The sequence below is a fragment of the Corylus avellana genome, chromosome 9 (genome assembly GCF_965113065.1).
Source record: "Corylus avellana chromosome 9, dhCorAvel1.hap1.2, whole genome shotgun sequence".
In the NCBI taxonomy this organism is placed as follows: domain Eukaryota; kingdom Viridiplantae; phylum Streptophyta; class Magnoliopsida; order Fagales; family Betulaceae; genus Corylus; species Corylus avellana.
In genome coordinates, this window is record NC_142498.1 from 17,078,935 (window position 1) to 17,097,888 (window position 18,954).

The 18,954-nt window shown below is 37.4% G+C and overlaps 2 protein-coding genes across 2 annotated transcripts; both read left to right on the forward strand.

Moving 5' to 3' along the window:
* The first annotated feature begins 5,387 nt into the window (after positions 1-5,387).
* LOC132190430 (MATH domain and coiled-coil domain-containing protein At3g58220) lies at positions 5,388-7,571 on the forward strand. Its single transcript, XM_059605422.1, has 6 exons — positions 5,388-5,532; positions 5,821-5,956; positions 6,257-6,426; positions 6,728-7,013; positions 7,088-7,257; positions 7,390-7,571. The coding sequence occupies exons 1-6, from the start codon at positions 5,484-5,486 to the stop codon at positions 7,551-7,553; spliced, it is 975 nt and encodes a 324-aa protein (XP_059461405.1). The 5' UTR covers positions 5,388-5,483; the 3' UTR covers positions 7,554-7,571.
* Positions 7,572-15,610: 8,039 nt separating this feature from the next.
* On the forward strand, positions 15,611-17,764 carry LOC132190378 (BTB/POZ and MATH domain-containing protein 1). The gene is made up of 6 exons (XM_059605352.2): positions 15,611-15,814; positions 16,036-16,171; positions 16,274-16,443; positions 16,779-17,067; positions 17,164-17,330; positions 17,477-17,764. Exons 1-6 carry the CDS (start codon positions 15,766-15,768, stop codon positions 17,638-17,640), a joined length of 975 nt encoding a protein of 324 aa, XP_059461335.1. The 5' UTR covers positions 15,611-15,765; the 3' UTR covers positions 17,641-17,764.
* The last annotated feature ends 1,190 nt before the right edge of the window (positions 17,765-18,954 follow it).

Here is an 18,954-nt window from a genome sequence, read left to right on the forward strand (position 1 = left end):
GCTTTAGCAAATGAAAAGCTCTCGGTTCTAACTGTCGAGGTAGAGGCTCTTCAGGCAGACAATGGTCATCTCCTTGAAGAGAATTCCCAAATGAGGGAGGATCAAAGTTGGCTCGAGGAGAGACTTCTTGAAGTCTTGAGAGAAGTTCGAGAGGCTCAGGTCGAGAGGGACGTTCAGAGGGCAGTGGCTGAGGATGCTCGCACATCTTAGGGAGTGATTGAGGAAAGGAGGAAGTTTCTCAAAGAGAATCTCTGGAAGACCGAGCTTCAGCTGCGAGAAGCCAATGACCGAGCTCGTAAGTACGAGAAACAGTTGTCATATGCTGTCTGGACACTCGACAATGCTTGGTTAGATGGAATTACCTTCGGTTTCGAAACTTTTCGAGCTTGAGCTCAGGATCGTTCCTGTTCTATAGACCTCAATACTATGGAGGCAGATAATCTGCCCTTTACCGATGAAGCCCTTGAGCAGGTCATCTCACTTGGAAAAGAACAAATGCCAGATGCTAAGGGGATCTTTGAATTTGGCTATACTCCTGGAGGTGCAAACCATCTTTCGGGCAATGTCCCAGCCGCGGAGCCTCAAGTTCCTACCAATGTCCCTGTTGCCGCTGAGGCACCTGAGCCTACTAACCCAAAAAGGGTTTGATTGTATATATATTTTTTTATAGTAATGAAAGACTTTATTTTACTTCTTCGTAGTAGATAATATTATCTTTTTTCTTGCACTTTAGAACTTGAAAAAAATAATCACCTCTTTGATTATTAATTTCCAACCCCCCTTAGATATGTCCAAGAGTTTAGTTGAGAAGATCCCCTCGGACTGCCTGTTTGAGTGGTTAGTAATGAGGTGAAATAGTAATGAGTTTAGAGGTAAGTTACAGTCTCTTCGACTGTCTTTCTCTAATTACCATCGGAAACCTGTCCGAGAAGTGAGTTGAGAGGTGAGTTATAGTCTTTTCGACTGTTTCCTCTGATTACCTTCGAAAACCTGTCCGAAAAGTGAGTTATAGTCTCTTCGATAGCCTCTCTCTAACTACTTTCGGAAACCTGTTCGAGAGGTAAGTTGAGAGGTAGGTTGAGAGGTGAGTTATAGTCTCTTCGACTGTGTCCTTTGACTACTTTCGGAAACTTGTCCGAGAAGTAAATCGAGAGGTGAGTTATAGTCTCTTCGATTGTCTCTCTCTAACTACCTTCGAAAACTTGTCCGAGAGGTAAGTGGAAAGGTGAGTTATAATCTCTTCGATTGTTTCCTCTGACTGCCTTCAGAAACCTGTCTGAGAAGTGAGTCGAGAGGTGCCTCTAACTTCATACTTAGTCTTTTCAAGTGGTGTAACTTCATGAGATTTTTATTCGATGAAACAAGTCATAAAAGGAAAGAAATAAACTAAAACAATAATATCTTTGACGAAATTACAATTTAAACAAAGTACTTTTTGAGATGCTCGGCCGAGGTAGAGGTCCACTATATCTACCCCTCATTGCGAGAAGGGCCATGGTGAGGAGACTGAGCTTAACTCCTCGGGGGGTTGTTTGGTGATGTTGGCAAAACGTTGGCATTTGTCGCAATGTTTGACCATCGCTACCGAGTCCTTGGTCATATTAGGCCAGTAGAAGCCTGCTCAGACTGCCTTATGTGCCAACATTCTTCTTCTTTGGAAATGCATTTAAGAAGTGGTAACATGAAACCTCGTTTGTACAAGGTTCCATTTACCATGGTAAATCTAGCAGCCTTTTTTCTCAGTTGGATAGCTGCCTTTTTTCCTTCTAAGAGAATCCCTTTCTCCAGATATTCCACGACTTCCTTCTGCCACTCTGGTACCGGCTCTGCTGCCAAGACCGAGACCTCCTCGGGTATCGTAGGTCGGGACAAGGCCTGAATCACTTCCTCAGATTCTCCTACATACTGCTCGGTTGATGCAACCTGAGCAAGATGGTCTGCTCCTTCGTTTTCTTCCCTTGGGATTTTCACAATGCAGAACTTCTTGAAAGAACTCTGCAAGTCTTGTACCTTTGATAAGTACAACCTCATTTGATCTCCCTTGGCTTCGAACTCCCCTTGGATGTGCCCTACAATTACTTGAGAATCGCTTCGTAGTTCAACAAATTCAGCTCCTATCTCTCGGGCTAGACAACACAACCTCGTACTCAGTCTCGTTGTTGGTAGTTCTAGACTCCAATCTTATGGAGTTGCGTAGCTCTTCTCCTTCTTGGGTGATTAGTATTACTCCAGCTTCGCCATGTCTTCTTGTGGATCACCCATCCACATAAACCACCCAAGTCTCATCCTTCGGCCACTGTGTCGCATCTGGCAAGTTAGTAAATTTTGCCAGAAAATCTGTCAATGCTTGACCCTTGATGGAGTTTCGAGGAAAGAATTCGATATCAAATTCTCCAAGTTCAATTGCCCAATTGGCCAGTCTACCAGATAAATCTAATTTGCGCAGCACTTTCTTGAGAGGGTATTCAGTGAGAACCCTTATCATATGAGCCAATTAGTTGGATATGCAAATGCAGGTTTTCTTTCTGATCCGCATAAAGGTAGATCTCAAACAGGATATCCATTTACATGTGGAAGTACTGCTATTTCAAGGAAATCTGTCAAGCAAACACTTGTTGCTACTTCTTCAAATCACTTAGAGATTATTGCAATTCATGAAGCAAGTCGGGAATGCATATGGCTAAGATCAGTAATTCAACACATTTGAGAAAAGTGCAGTTTATCCACAATCAAAGATAGCCCGACAATATTATATGAAGATAATGCTGCTTGTATCACACAGATCAGAGGAGGATATATTAAGGGTGATAGAACCAAACACATTTCATCAAAGTTCTTTTATACACATGAGCTCCAGAAGAGTGGTAATATTGATGTTAAACAGATACGATCAAGTGACAATTTGGCAGATATATTTACTAAAGCATTACCAACTACAACATTTAAGAAGTTGGTGAATAACATTGGAATGCGCCGACTGAAGAATCTTTCATCATAAACAATTGAAGCTTTTCATGCTAATGAGGGGGAGTAAAATGATTATGCTGATTGTACTCTTTTTCCTTCGCTAAGGTTTTTCCCACTGGGTTTTCCTTTGCAAGGTTTTAATGAGGCAATCCTAAAGCATACGAAGGCACATAAGAATATTGTACTCTTTTTCTTTCGCCACAGGTTTTTTCCCACTGGGTTTTCCTTGGCAAGGTTTTAACGAGGCATATTCTTAGTGTATGGTCATCCAAGGGGGAGTGTTATGAATGCATTCATGCATTTGGTGGATGACCATTTAGTTCCATCTCTTGGAATTCTACACATTCATGTCATCTTTAGAATTCCTATAACATCCATATAATAAATTGATTAACCATTTTGTTTCATATTCCCCCTTTCATATTTCTTAACCTCCCATTATGATTCCATGCCTATAAAAGGGAGTATTAAGTTGTATGTAAATCACACAATAATATAGAAGAATCATACATAGTTCTTGTTCTTGAAGAACTAGTTTCACATATTGCAATTTCTTTATTTTGTCTTGTTATTTCTTTTGATTTTACAACAGAATGTAGTTTATGTATATAATTGTCTTTAAGGGGTACCTCAATCGACTGTGAACCACGCCTTATAAAATGAAAGTTATTAGTTTAAATCTTTATTTCATTCCCTTATGTGGAGATGTAAAAAAAAAAAAAAAAAAAAATTATGTATATAATTATTTCTGGGATTTAATTTTGCTGCACAATAAAAAGTACCTCCCACTTATAATTAATTTCCCTCCATTATCTGTACCATTAAAATCAGAGCCGCCTATTATAATATTAAAAAAAAAAAAATCAGAGCCGCCTCCTCTGCCATCGGATTCGGCTCGCCTTTGTCGGAGGGAGAATTGGAGATCTTCTATTATTCTAAATGGACGGTGTTGATTGACACTCATGGAGCGACGTTGTCCTTCCTAAACGGAACTAACGGGGAGATTTAAATAGCGTTTGCACCAAACTGATGTATGAAGAGAAAAAGAGATTTTCATGCACATGTTTTTTAATTAATATTTTCTTTCGCCAAACACGATTAAATAACTAAATTTTTCCTAGCCGCAAAAAATTTTGTAGGCACTACTTATCCTGCACAAAAATATTAGATATCCAGAATCTACAAATATATGACAAAGTTCCACCAATGATTCAATAGCCACATTCTTGTATGGTTATGCATGGTATTACTTCTTTCTTAGATCCTCCAAAATATGATTTTTATTTCTAAAATTATTATTGAATTTGATATTATTTATTATTAGATTTTAATCTATTGATTATTTTAAAAGAAAAGTCACATTTGGGATGACACAAAGAAAACTCTCGTACTCATTCTAGCATTACTTAAAAAAGCCTCTCATATATGGCTACAAGCGGTGGGTTTCTCTACCCTTCTCATGGCCATGGAGATTGACCGGCCATAGTTTTTTTCTTTTTCTTTTTCTGTATATATATATATGAAAGAAGGTGTCCCTAAGAGGTAGCTCAATCGGCTGGGACCACACTTAATGAAGTAGAGGTCACTAGTTCGAATCTCCCTCCCCCCTCTTGTGCGGATATGTTAAAAAATATATATATATATGAAAGAAGGTTTTGGTGAGATATGATATATGGAATGATAGAGAGGCTTGGAAACATGCCTAGGGTATATATATATAAGGGTTAAGGAAGAGTTATATAGAGTATTCTTACACTTAACTAACAAGATAGGAGTGACTTTTCATGTGATCAAGGAAGAAGAACAACTTTGGATAAGAAATTATAATAATGTCTCATGGTAATGTGTAAGGTTGTATTGAAATATGAAGTGGGTTGAATGGGGATAATGATGGTAATTAGATGACCAAGATAGAAGGTGAAAAGGTGAAAATGCTAAAAAAAGGAGAAAATGACATGAGTCATCCATCATGTGCAAATGAATTCCCCCATATTTAAACTTGCATAAATTCCTCACTACATTACTCAAAACAAAAAGAAGAAAATTAATAACTGTGACTTTAAACAGATCTCTTTTCCATCTTTACCGTCAAAGCTATGCCATATGTGTAATTTAATAAGCTTCTCAATTTAAAATTACACTGCAAAAGCCAAATCCACTAGAATTTACTAGTTCATCAAATTTACAAAAGTAAAAGAAATTCACATTAATCAAGCCCACTCATTCACAAACACAACAAGGCAAAAAAAAAAAAAAAAGGGTTTACCTTAGCCGTTAAGCTTATTTTTCTTTAGGACAAAACCGATCGAACGCACTTCAAAAGCAAAAAAGTATCAATCACACTCTACTTTAGGACCTTTGGGATCCAATAAAGCGAAGTATGCTGTGAAGCTCAGGGGGCATAGTCCTTGGAGCTTCCTTAAAGTATCAGAAGCTAGCAGAAGCAGAAGCAGGTCTTCCTTACAATACATATATAGGACCATCCATCAGGAGAATCAAGAGTTCAAAAGAAAGACATGGAAGATAAAACTTGCCTTCCTCACCCTGCTCACAATGATGAAACTGGTATACTCTCACTCTCTCTAACTGTTGGTTACTTAGCTTGTTGATTAAATAAATGACCCAAAGCCCTCCCCCCCCCCCACTTCCCCTGTTATAATCTCAGAAAAAAAAAAAAAATTAAATTACCCAAATGTTTCAAATAAAAGATTTTGATCTTTAACAACTACTCTACTGCCCAACGCTCTGATCTCCGATTGAAAATACAATTATTAACAAAAAGTATCACAACAGTAATTAGCTTTATATCTTTTGAACATAATGGTTTTTTTTTTTCCTTTTTCTTTTTCTCAGGAATAGTACGATCAACTACAGATCTTCCACGAGCCCCTGATCATTATACATTTCAAATCAAGAATTTCTCATTATTGTTAGGGATGGAGGAGGAAAAATGTGACTCTCGCCAGTTTGAAGTTGGCGGCTATCAATGGTGCATCTTCAGATCTCTCATTCTCTTTTTTAAAGTATTGATTAAATGTTAAAATTAAGCTTTTGGGACAAACGATGAGTTAACGTAGTATAATAGCTAAATGTCTTGAGTTCGAACCTTGACTCCTTTATTTACCTCATTTAAATTAAATATTTCACGTGTTGGACTTCACATATTAAAAAAGAGTTTGAGCATGCATGTTATGAGAAAAAAAAAGATTACTTAAATAATTAAATTTATCTATTTCTTAGTTTTTTTTTGTTCAATGGAAAATATGACCATTTTCGTTTCAATGTCTAGGAGATTGGAACTCTACCCAAATGGGAAAAAGAATAGCAATGAGAATGGTCACATCTCTCTATACTTGGCAATAGCAACTACCAAGGATCTTCAACTTGGGTGGGAGGTTAATGCGAACATAAAATTCTTTGTGTTTGATCAAATCCGAGACAAGTATCTCTGTATTCAAGGTACCTTCGCCCAAAACTTAGTTTTTATCGTAGACTTGAGCTTAATGTGCTTTGCTATTTGTCCATCTGGAAATACCTCACTAATATATTTAGAGACATGCGATTCCTCTAATTCTTATCCATCTCTTATCCAACTCATTTTAAACCTTGGGTCTTGCTGATCTAGTGGTAGCTTTGAACAAAATATGGATAAAATTAGATGGGAGAAGAACAAGAAAAGAAAAAATAGCATTTCTCCTATATTTATGTCCGGAATTTGATATGTATACTTTACAATTGCTTGTATGCTTCAACAACTCAGATGCAAATGGGAGAGTAAGACGCTTTCATAAATTGAAGACTAAATGGGGAATCGACCAATTGCTGTCCCACGATACTCTCAATGATTCATCAAATGGATATCTTGTGGATGACACTTGTGTCTTTGGGGTGGAAGTTTCTGTTAGCAAAGGTCCTTGTAAAGGAGAGTGTTTGTCGATGATAAATGAACCTCAACGTAATTATTTCACTTGGAAGATTGACAACTTTACGGCCTTGAAAGATAAAGATTATGCCTCCGAGCAATTCACTGTTGAAGGGCAAAGATGGTATGATTGGTATTTGCAATTCCATATCATTCCCAACTAGTTTCATAACCTTTAGCTTTATATTTTGGATATAGGAAGTTGAAACTCTTTCCGAATGGAGTAGGAAAAGGAGCCGACACATGCCTATCTCTCTTCCTGATGAGCTTAGGTGATTCCGAAATTCTTTATCCTAACAAAAAAGTGTACGCAAAATTCAAGCTTCGAATAAGGAACCAAATCAATAGCAATCATCATGAAAGGACAGGTGTGTTCTCTTGACTTTCACATAAATATGCTCTTAACTTTCATTTCTTTTAAACATGAGACAATTCTCCTTAAAATTTATATGAAAAATGAATCTGAAAATCTAATCACATGACTGACTCTTATCTTACAGTTGAGTATTGGTTCTCTGGTCCCAACATCGATTATGGTTTTTCCGAATTTTTGTCACTAAGAGATCTCAAGAACACATCAAATGGCTACTTGGTGGGTGATGTTTTGTTCTTTGAATGCAAAATTGATGTCATATCCTTAGTTAAGGATTTATCCTCAAATTAATGTCAAGTTAATGCTTTTTAGGTGATTTTTTTTCTTTCAAAATTGTTATAATGTATAAATAATTATGAATATTTTGGATTGTTTGTTAATATTTTTGTTTTAAAAAAAAAGAAGAAGCAAAAGTGGTAATTAATGAAAAAAGCGTTAACAAAAAATGCCATTATTATATAAATAGTAGAATTGTGAAATTAACAGCAGGAACATTGCTTGACATTAAATTTAGGAAAATAATTGTTTTTTTCCTACGGTCCTTCTCTCATCTTCCCCATTTTCAAAATCACTTACTCCTTTGCCTCTTAAGTGGCGGTGGAAATAGACCTATGTAAGGGTTATGTATATAATGTAAATAATGAATTATTTCAATAAAGTGCCTCCCTAATGTCTAGCCACGTTTCTGCTAAGAACGTAATTAGTTGGAGGATTTACAACTATACAGGGATGAAAGATGAAGTTTATCACTCTAAGCAATTCACCGTTTAAGGGAGAATATGGTGTGATCCAATTTGTATAAAACGCAAACAAAAGATAGTCGACTACTTCGAGTGAGTTGGAACTCCCAATACAGAAATCTGTATAGCATATAAATTCAAGCCTGCTTTTATTCACTAATAGTTCCTCATTTTATAGAAGAACCTTATGTCAATTACAAGGAAAGAAAAGAATGCAATTAGTAGTCGGACTCCCCCTTATCACCGACTAGAACTCGACAAGTACTGACTTACTAGTACGAATAGGAAAAGGATTCTGTTTCCTATGGGAAACTAGAATAAACTGGAACTTGGGAAGCAAGTTCCTTATTGGACTTGGGCTGGGCTTGGAACTTAGTTCCTTATGGGATTCTAGTAAATCTATAGGACTGACCCACTTGCTAGTGCAGTCTCATGAACACATCATCCCTTTCCCCTTACATTTTCCTTGTCCTCAAGGAAAAAATCAGGGAACCTCATGTGAATGGAATCGTAATCCTCCCAAGTTGACTCCACTGTCGATAGCCCTTGCCAATGGATGAGTAGCTCAGGTTGGTTCTTTTTTATTTATTTTTTTATTTTTTTAAACCCTCTTTTCTAGCACTGCTTGTGGCCTTGGAGACATGTGGGCTTCTTCAATCATCTCAGGCAACTGGGACAAGAAAATACGATCACCTCCCAACTTCCTCTTCAACAGACTTACATGGAAAACTGGATGAATCTGAGACTCCAAGGGCAATTCCAACTTATAGGCAACGGGGCTAATTTTTTTTTTTTTTTTTTTTTTTTTTTTTTTACTTTGAAAGGACCAAAAAATCGAGCTGATAATTTGGCATTCTTGCGCATGTGCACTGAAACCTGTCGATAAGGTTGGAGCTTTAAGAACACCCAATCTCCTTCTTCAATTCTTCCTCCTTGTGCTTTTCATCATAAACCTTTTTCATCCGTTCTTGGGCTAGCTTGATATGCTCTTTCACTTTCTTCAGGAGGTAGTCTCTAACCACTAATTCTTTCTCCACCACCTTGACCTTGGCCATTCCTGGTAGATAGGAAAGCAAGGTCGGTGGGTCACGCCCATAAACCACTGAGAAGGGAGTGGTTTCGATTGTAGAGTGCCAACTAGCATTATAGCTATACACTGTCCAAGCCAACCATTTCACCTATTCTTTTGGCTGTGAACTTGTGAAACATCTTAAGTACATTTCCAAAGTGCGATTCACTACTTCTGTTTGCCCATCCGTTTGGGGATGATAGGCTGAATTGAAATTGAAGCTAGTCCCATGGAGACGAAATAACTCAGTCCAAAATTGACTCGTGAAGGTCGGGTCTTGATTACACACAATAGACTTGGGCATTCCATGTAGCTAAAATATATTTTCAAAAAATACTTGACCTACACTTACTAACGTATATGGATAATTGATGGTTGTAAAATGTGCATACTTGGAGAGTCGATCTACTACTACAAAAAAAGTGGATTTGCCATGGGAGTTTGGCAATCCCTCAATAAAATCCATAGAGATATCTTCCCATATTTTCTCTGGAATGGGGAGCGGATGTAGCAATCCTTTAGGTGAAAGACTTTCTACCTTGTGACATTAGCAGACTTCACATTCCTTGATAAATTCCTTGATTCGGCTTCGCATTCCCCACCAATAAAAATTTGCCGTTATTCTTTGAAAGGTTTTGTGATACCCTTCATGAAATCCCCCATGTATTTGGTCCATAATTGTGGGAATTAGTGAAGAACTTTCTGGTAAAAATATATTTTCATTGTAGAATAATAATCCATCCCTATAGTAACAGGGACCTAGAGTCTCTCCTTCTCTCACCTTCTGGGCCAAAATGCCAAATCTTGTATCTCTGGATTCTTTCCCATCTCCTCTTTAATGACTTCTAACCGGTTCGGCATGGGGCTAGATAAAGCTACCAATTCCCCTTCTATCTCTTCCTTCTCATTCATTTCTTGTGCCAATGCGGATTGAGATGGTTTTTCATCTCTCCAAGACAGTGCATCTGCGACTATATTCTCCTTGCCCTTCTTATATTCGATAGAAGAATAAAATCCCATTAGCTTGTACAACCACTTCTGTTGGGCTGTTGTTGAAATTTTTTGTGACCACAAATACTTCAGACTATGTTGGTTGGATCTTACCACAAAACGTCCTCCAAGGAGGTAGAGAAGCCATTTTTGCACAGCCATGACTAGGGCCAGAATCTCCTTTTCGTAGGTGGATAAGAGTAATTGCTTTCCTTGTAGTGCTTGGCTAAAAAATGCTATTGGTCTCTCTTGGTGTAGTACAGCCCCTATGCCTACTCCTGAAGCTATCGGGCAAGGCGAGGGCGGGTGCTCGAACCATAGCTTGTTTAAGGTGCTCAAAAGCTATCTCAGTTGTAGGAGTTCATGAGAAATTATTCCTTTTCAACATGCGATTTAATGGTGCGACAATTTTTCCATAATCTTGAATGAAACGTCTGTAATACCCGGTGAGACCCAAAAATCCCCTTATGGCCTTGAGGTTCTCTAGTTTAGGCCATTGTTTCATAGCTTCCACCTATGAGTTCGAAACCCTGTTTTCACCACATCTTCGTATGCTACACGTACCTGGTGATATCCGGAATGCAAATCCAATTTTGTGAAACATTTAGCTCCATTGAGTTCATCTAGGAGCTCATCGATCGAAAATTTATCCTTAACCGTAATTTTGTTAAGTTCCCGGTAGTCCACGCACATCCTCCACGTTCCATCTCCCTTCTTGACTAATAGCACCGGCGAGGAATATGGGCTGTTGGAGGGGCGAATTACTCCCCTCTCAAGCATGTCTTCCACTTGTTTTTCAATCTCAGTCTTTTGATGGAAAGGATGCTTGTATGGTTTGACACATACTAGGCCTGTTCCATGTAATATAATTGGGTGGTCGTGGCTTTGGTGGGGGGGGGGGGGGGGGGGTGGTGGGCAAAGATAGACTTGTACCTATCCAATAGAGATTCCATGTTTCCACCTTCTTCGACCTCCATGTCTTCCCCTTGTCTATTCTGGACGCTATTTGCTGCTGGCAATGTGAGAAGACTTTCTATGTTTCTTCTTTCATTCCCTTTTATGCCATGCAAGGTGACATCCTTTCCTCCCCAATCAAATCTCATCCTTAATTTATCAAAATCCCACCATATGGGACCCAAAATATGGAGCCATTGCATGTCGAGGACCACCACATAACCTTCTAGGGGAAGTATATAAAAATCAATCGTAAAACTTACCTCTTGTAATCTTAATGGAACTTGGAGACATTTCCCTGGACTTCGAATTTTCTCATTGGAGGCTACTATCACCTCCATTCCTCCTCCCTCTTGTGGTTGTAATTTCAGTAGTCAGGCTAGCGCAAGACTCACAAAATTGTGAGTGCTTCCAGAGTCGATAAGTGCCAACGATATGGTTCTATCAATCAAACCATAGATCTTCATGGTTTCAGGTACCTCCTTACCTTGGATGGCATGTAATGAGATCTCCAGGGGATTCTAGTCTTCGTCCTCTTCCTCTTTCATTACCATGTCTCCATCCTCGTCCAAACAAGCTTCAATCATAAACAACTTTTTACACCGATGTCCCGGTTCGTATTTGTCATTACACTTGAAGCATAAACCCTTCTCTTGCCTTTCCTTTAATTCAGCTAGTGTCAATCTTTTGATGAGAAAGGGTGGTTAATGGGTCGGTGGTCGGTTGCTGGCCAGCTGTTTTTTTACTTCCGGTTGGGAAATTTTCTTTATAGCTAGATTTCGAGCTTCATATAGGCGTGCCAACCCAATGACAGACGTGAGGGTGAGCGGTCTTGTTGCCATGACATCCGCTTTAATCACCTCCTTTAATCCGCTTATGTAACAACTAACCTGTTGATCTTGGGATAAGGTCCTTATTTGTGAAAGCAATGATTCAAAAGGGATCGTAAAATTATGTAGGCCCGAAGCGGGCAAACTGCCCTTACGTAAATTTCCTCTCGCCCTTCTCTTAACAAGATTTGAAACCATAATTGGGCTTCTCCTTCTAGGTGGAATGAGGCCAATGTTGTCCTTTCTTCCTCTGGGGTACCTTGTTACCTCAAGAATTGTTCTGCTTGACAAACCCAACTAGTGGGGTCTTCTTCTCCATTGAACCTTGGGAAATCAAGCTGGACATGTTTGTTGGAGAATGCTAGTTGTTGCTCCCCCTTGTATGAATGTTCCCCTTAAGTTTCCCGATCCTACCTTCGTGAACTCTCCCCCTCTTCCAGTTTTGTCTTTGACAGGGTGGATACCGGATCAAAAAACTCAGCAATGTGCGCCCTGATCTCCAACTGCCCATCATCCAAGGACTTTACTAATTGTTCAATGTGGTCCATACGTCCCTCCATAGCTCCTTGCTGTTTCCCTTGGGTAACAGAACGTGTGATTGGCCGAGAATTCAACCAGAAATCTCAGTAGCTCTAATTCTTGTTCTTAGACTTGCCTATGTTGTCCTCCGTTAACAATTTCTTGTTAATAAGAGGAAATCCCGGCTCTGATACCACTTGGTGTGATCCAATTTGTATAAAACACAAACAAAAGATAGTCGACTACTTCGAGTGAGTCGGAACTCCTAATACAGAAATCTGTATAGCATATAAATTCAAGCCTGCTTTTATTCACTAATAGTTCCTCCTTTTATAGAAGAACCTTATGTCAATTACAAGGAAAGAAAAGAATACAATTAGTACTCGGACTCCTCATTATCACTGACTAGAACTCGACTAGGACTAACTAATACGAATAGGAAAAGGATTCTATTTCCTACGGGAAACTAGAATAAACTGGAACTTGGGAAGCAAGTTCCTTATTGGACTTGGGCTAGGCTTGGAACTTTGTTCCTTGTTGGACTCTAGTAAATCTATAGGACTGACCCACCCACTAGTGCATTCTCACGAACACATCAGAATATGGTATGATTGGTGTTTTGCTCTTCTAGGTTTGCTTATTCGGTTTGTTTACAACCTTTTGACTTCTTTTATATATATATGTTAATGCCTTTTTAGAATGATATTTTTGGTCTTTTTGTTTGAAAAAAGGTCTTTTATGTGAATGTAGTTTATGTATATAATTATTTATGGGATTTCATTTTGCTGCACAATAAACAGTACCTCCCATTTTCAAAACCCTAAACCCTAAAATGGAGAGGGGAATAGAGAACTTCATAGAGCTTGTTTTTTTGTATAATTTAGCCAAATTTTGGCTAAAAATTAATTTTAAAAAGCTCATTGAGGATGCTCTAATAGGGATATTTAAAGAGCGCTTGCACCAAACTTGATGACATTTCAAATTTTCAAAAACCAAACCAAACCCATGATGCAAAACACAAAAATTAGCATCAATTACAGTAATTTGAGATTGAAAGAGAAAGATTTGAACCCATGAGTACCAAGTTTTGGAATAAACTAGTGTAATAGCCCGCTTCAAGTGGTATATATGATATCGTTTTGGGCTTTAGCTTGCACGGTTTAGTTATTGGGTTTACTATACCATTTAGAGAGAACATGCTTTATATAAGAGCATTCACTTTCTCACACCCAGACGATGTGGAACGTCACAATCATTCCCTCTTGAGACCTAGCATCTTTGCTGGCGATTCTTATGGTTGCTGACAACCCTCATGCGCTTGTGCATGTTCTCTCATCTCAGGTTAGGCTTCGGCTTTAATACCATATGTAACAACCCACTTCAAGTGCTATAATGTTGTCTGCTTTGGGTTTTAGTCTGGATGATTTTGTTATTAGGTTTACCCCAAAAAGTCTCGTACCATTTAGAAAGAGCATGCTCTATATTAATAAGCACATACCATTTATCACACCTAGGCGATGTGGGACGCCACAAATGGGTTCTCATCAACTGTCTTATTCGTGCTCTCCTCAAGCTGACACCCAAATGAGGAAGCCATTGCTTGATCCGAAATGGGTCTGTATTTTCTTGAGCCATTGATGTTAAGGCTTGAGCTTCATGGTTTAAGGCTGTGAGTGTGTTGAAAGGAGTAGCTCAAAGCGAGGGCTTGGTGATGGGAGACAGATTGCGAGGAGAATTTACAACTTTCTTAGACTTGGACATATTAACATCTATATAAACAAGAGAGAGAGAGAGATTTTCATGTATATGTGCATGATTTTACGCATAAATTCCCAAGTTCAATTAATGTTTTCCCTAGTGCTCCCCATCGTCAAAGCTATGGTGCCGATTGAGACTACTTCTTGCAATATATATATATATGGTACAAGAAATTCACATGGGCAATTACCATCAAGGCCACTCATTCACAAACACACACCAAAAAAAAAAAAAATGTTTACCTTAGTCGTTAAGCTTATTTTTCTTTCGGACAAAGCCGAACGCACTTGAAAAGCAAAAAAGTATCAATCAAACTCTACTTTTGGACCCAGTAAAGAGAAGTGTGCTGTGAGGCTTTACATAATTATATAAAAGAATGAAAGTGGAGTAGCTAGCAGTTCTCAGGGGGCATGATGGAACCCCACAACTAATAATAGAAATATATTGGGTAGAAGAGACCGCAATATGTTGATTAGGGCATAAGATGAACACAAACAAGCTTTTGTTTAAATATTTTCTTAGGCTCCGTTTCTTTCGACGTAAAATGGATTCCATCAGAAAATATTTTCAGAGAAGTCATTTTTCCTGAAAATGTTTTGTGCCGAAAACAATTTACAATGTTTAGCGCGCGTACGGAAAATTCATTTTAAATATATATATTCATTAAATCATATTAAACTCTAAATTACGAAAATGTCCTGACTAAGTCTTAGAGGTCCGAATTGAGTCCCGCAAGGACCCCATTGCGATTCTCCTGGGACCCGCCCAGACCTTGCCTAGACCCTATTAGGACCCTGTGGGGATCAGCCCGAGACCCTAGTAGGACCCGCCTAAGACCCGGCAAGGACATTTTCGTAATTTAGTGTTTAATATGATTTTACGTACACACCAAATACCAGAAAATGTTTTCCAGGAAAATATTTTCATTTGAAAACATTTTTCGACGTCGAGGTCCCGACTGGGACCCGCTTGATTTTTCGTACATGCCAAATACTGGAAAATATTTTTCGTCGAAAATCCCAGCGGGGTCCAGGGCGAGTCTCGAGCAGGTCCCGACAGGGTCCCAGGCAGGTCTCGGCGGGGTCTTGGGTGGGTCTCGGTCAAGTTCCGGTGGGTCCTAGACGGGTCTTGGCAGGGTCAATCGATTTGAGAATTAGATACTCAAAGTTGAAAAATGGTTTAAGGTCAAAATTAAAGAAAATTTTTTGGTCAAAAGAAAAATGATTTCCGTTGAGCACTATTTTACATCGTAGTAAATACAGTAAAATGAAAAAATTATTTTCTGAAAACCATTTTACGTTGAAAGAGCCTTAATGAATCATTGTTTACACTTTTTCCTTTATTTATTATACTAACACCACTTGTAAAAGAACACTACTTTAACTAGACATCCTAGACTACTAAAAAGAAGATAAAGTAGGAAGATCACTACAACTAAACTACTAAAGAGGATAAAGTAGGACTAGACTTTTGGCATGCCTGGGACTTCTTGGCATGCTTGCACGTTGACTACTCCTTGGAGAAGTCTTCTTCTCCTAGTGTTCCGTCAGGGCATAGTCCTTTGAGCTTCCTTAAAGTGTCAGAAGCAGAAGCAGCTCTCCCTTACACTCCGCCAAGGAGAATCAAGAGTTCAAAAGAAAGATATGGAAGATAAAACCTGCCTTCCTCAATCTGATGACAATTATGAAACTGGTAACTCTCTCTCTCTCTCTCTCTGATTTAGTATCAATTTTCAGAAAGGATTGAAAGTAGTTTATTAATTAGTATTAGATTTGGAAATTTTAGAATTACGCTACTGCAAAACCCTCTGGACCTCTGATTGAATATATAACTATTACCAAAAAAATATCACAATGATAATTAGCCTTGTATCTTTTGAATATAATGTTTTCTTCTTTATTTTTATATCGCAGAAATCGTACGATCAACTAATGATCTCCCACCAGCTCATGATCATTATACATTTCAAATCAAGAATTTTTCTTTACTCTTAGCGATGACGGATGAAAAATGTCACTCTGACCAGTTTGAAGTTGGCGGTTATCAATGGTGCATCTTCTAAACTCCCCTTCTCCCTTCAGCTGTTGCTTTCTTTTTCTTTTTCTTTTTTTCTCCAATGAAAAATATGACTATTTTCGTTTCCATCTCTAGGAGATTGGTTCTCTACCCAAATGGGAAAAAGAACAGCAATGGGAAGGGTCACATCTCCCTATACTTGGAAATAGCAGCTACCAGTGATCTTCCCCTTGGCTGGGAGGTTAACGCAAACATAAGATTCTTTGTGTTTGATCAAATCCAAGACAAGTATCTTAGTATTCAAGGTAGCTTTCCCCAAAACTTAGTTTCTATGGTGTACTCTTTTGTACTCTTTTACTGCGAGAATGTTAGACTAGAGCTTAAGTTTAAAGCTTTGCTTGCAATTTGTCCATATGGAAATATCTCACTAATATATTTAGATACATGTTGTTCGTCAATCTCAACTTTTTTTTTAGAAAACTTATCATTGGATCTGCACATGTGAGTCTTACATATTCAATGCTAAATTTGAAAAAAAAGAAAGAAAGAGAAAAATATGGATAGATTGAACAAGAGATGGGAAAAAATAGCAGGATTTGATAAGTGACATTACAATTTCTTGTGAACCTCAACAACTCAGATGCAAATGGGAGAGTAATAAGACGCTTTCATAAATTGAAGACTGAATGGGGATTTGCCAAGTTGCTTTCCCATGATGCTCTCAATGATTCATCCAATGGTTATCTTGTTGAAGACACTTGTGCCTTTGGGGTGGAAGTTTCTGTTATTAAAGGTACTGCAAGAGGGGAGACTTTGTCGATGATAAATGAACCTCAAAGTAATTATTTCACTTGGAGGGTTGACAACTTTACTGACTTGAAAGATGAATTTTATTACTCTGAGCAATTCACTGTTGAAGATCGAAGATGGTATGATTGGCGTTTTGCTCTTCTATATCAGTCTCAACTAATTTTACTTATTATGTTAATTCACAACCTTTAGCTTTATATTTTGGATGGATATAGGCAGTTGAAACTCTATCCAAAGGGAGAAGGAACAGGAGCCGATACCTCCATGTCTCTCTATCTTATATTAGATGATTCAGAAATTCTTCCTCCCAACAAAAAATTGTACGCAAAAGGCAAGCTGCGTATAAGGGACCAAATCCATAGCAATCATCTTGAAAATATAGGTATGTTCTCTTCACTAGCTTTCACAAAAATATGCTCTAAACCTTCATTTCTTTTCGACCTTAACAAACGACAATTTTCCTAAGAATTTACTTGAACAACGAATATAAGAAATTATAATAATATGACCAACTCTCTTACCTTACAGTTGAGCATTGGTTCTCTAATCCCGGTGGCGGTTATGGCTTCCCCAATCTTTTGTCAATGAGAGAGCTACATGACACATCAAAGGGCTACTTGGTGGGTGATGCCTTGTTCATTGAGTGCAAAATTGTTGTCATATCCGTTGTTAAGAATTTCTCCTCAAATTAATATTATGTTTATGTTGGAGGAGCAAGAATAAGGCTTAATTTGTTAATTGTCTTTAGAGGTTGTTTTATGTTACTTGTTTGAAAAAGTGCTACGATGTAACACGAAAATAAATTAATTTTGAGTGTATTGTGTTTTGTATTATTTGTTAATATTTTTATTTTAAAACTAAAAAACAGAATGAAAAACCGTCAACTAACAAACTCTGAGTTTTATGAATAAGATTAGGAATTTTGTCATCTCCTTTTTCTTTTCTTTAAAGGGATGGTAAAGTTTTTATAGGATATAAATCCTATTTGCATGTGCTCAAGTTGAATTCGTTCAATCTCTCTCAGTCTCTCTTTTTTTTTTTTTTTTGACAAATTACCCAGAAAGCCCATTAACCATTCTTCATATTACAAATAGGTAAGTCCAACATGTTTTTTATTGGTGACCCGTTAAGTCTAGCATGTTTTTATTTTCTTTTATTCACAATGACTAAGAAAAGCTGGACATGTGTCATTATTTAATTATTTAATTGGTATTGACATTTTAGGTTAATGTATTCCATGATCAGTTTTTCACTTTTTCTGATGGTAGCGGTAGGAGTCAATTTGTTTTTTTTTTTTTTTTTTTTTTTTTTTTCTTTTGGCTTACTTTAATTAAGGAGTGATTATTTTTTTTTCCTTGAAGTGAAATATCAGGTTTTCATTAATTAAGGAGTGATTAATCACTCTTTAAAACTCTAAATATTTATTTATCAAAACTTCAAATTACAGGGACTAATTTATTCGTACGTTATCACAATAGCATGGAGCTGTTGCAACACCTAGTGGAGCAATTTTGTTCTTTTTTATTTTTTCAACATGTTTTGTTACTTAACAAGAGTAGAGCGAATAATGATTTGAGTAATGTTATACACACTCTCATTTCTTTATATTCATTTTCATATACCTATAAGTAGCTTCTAAAATCACCATTAGATTAAAATTTAAAAAGGATTCATCCCAAATTCAATGATGTAGTGTAGGTAAGTGGGCGTATGTATAGCATTACTCTAAAATTTTAAATCAATTATCAAAATTTTATGACTGGAAATTTTGAGTCGAAAATAATTAATTTTTAGTTGAAAATTAATGTTCTAAATGGTCAATAATAATAATTGGCGGCAAAAGAAAAAGGTCACAACATAAAAGCGGTTTAAAAGGTAGGGTTCTTTTCGATTAGAATTTTCAATTGAATCAAATCTCAAAAATGTTTGATTAATTTTTTTTTTCTTCTCATTAATTTCTCTACCATTCTTCGAATGTTTCAACTTGGTGGCAGCAATATAGAAAT

Excerpts from the sequence above, each read along its gene's own strand:
- LOC132190378 (XM_059605352.2), top strand. The coding sequence starts at position 15,766 with ATGGAAGATAAAACCTGCCTTCCTCAATCTGATGACAATTATGAAACT. Across the intron at positions 15,815-16,035 it reads TGATGACAATTATGAAACTG|AAATCGTACGATCAACTAAT; the intron begins GTAACTCTCTCT and ends TTTATATCGCAG. Across the intron at positions 17,068-17,163 it reads ACTGTTGAAGATCGAAGATG|GCAGTTGAAACTCTATCCAA; the intron begins GTATGATTGGCG and ends GGATGGATATAG.
- LOC132190430 (XM_059605422.1), top strand. The coding sequence starts at position 5,484 with ATGGAAGATAAAACTTGCCTTCCTCACCCTGCTCACAATGATGAAACT. Across the intron at positions 6,427-6,727 it reads CAAGTATCTCTGTATTCAAG|ATGCAAATGGGAGAGTAAGA; the intron begins GTACCTTCGCCC and ends TCAACAACTCAG. Across the intron at positions 7,014-7,087 it reads ACTGTTGAAGGGCAAAGATG|GAAGTTGAAACTCTTTCCGA; the intron begins GTATGATTGGTA and ends TTTTGGATATAG.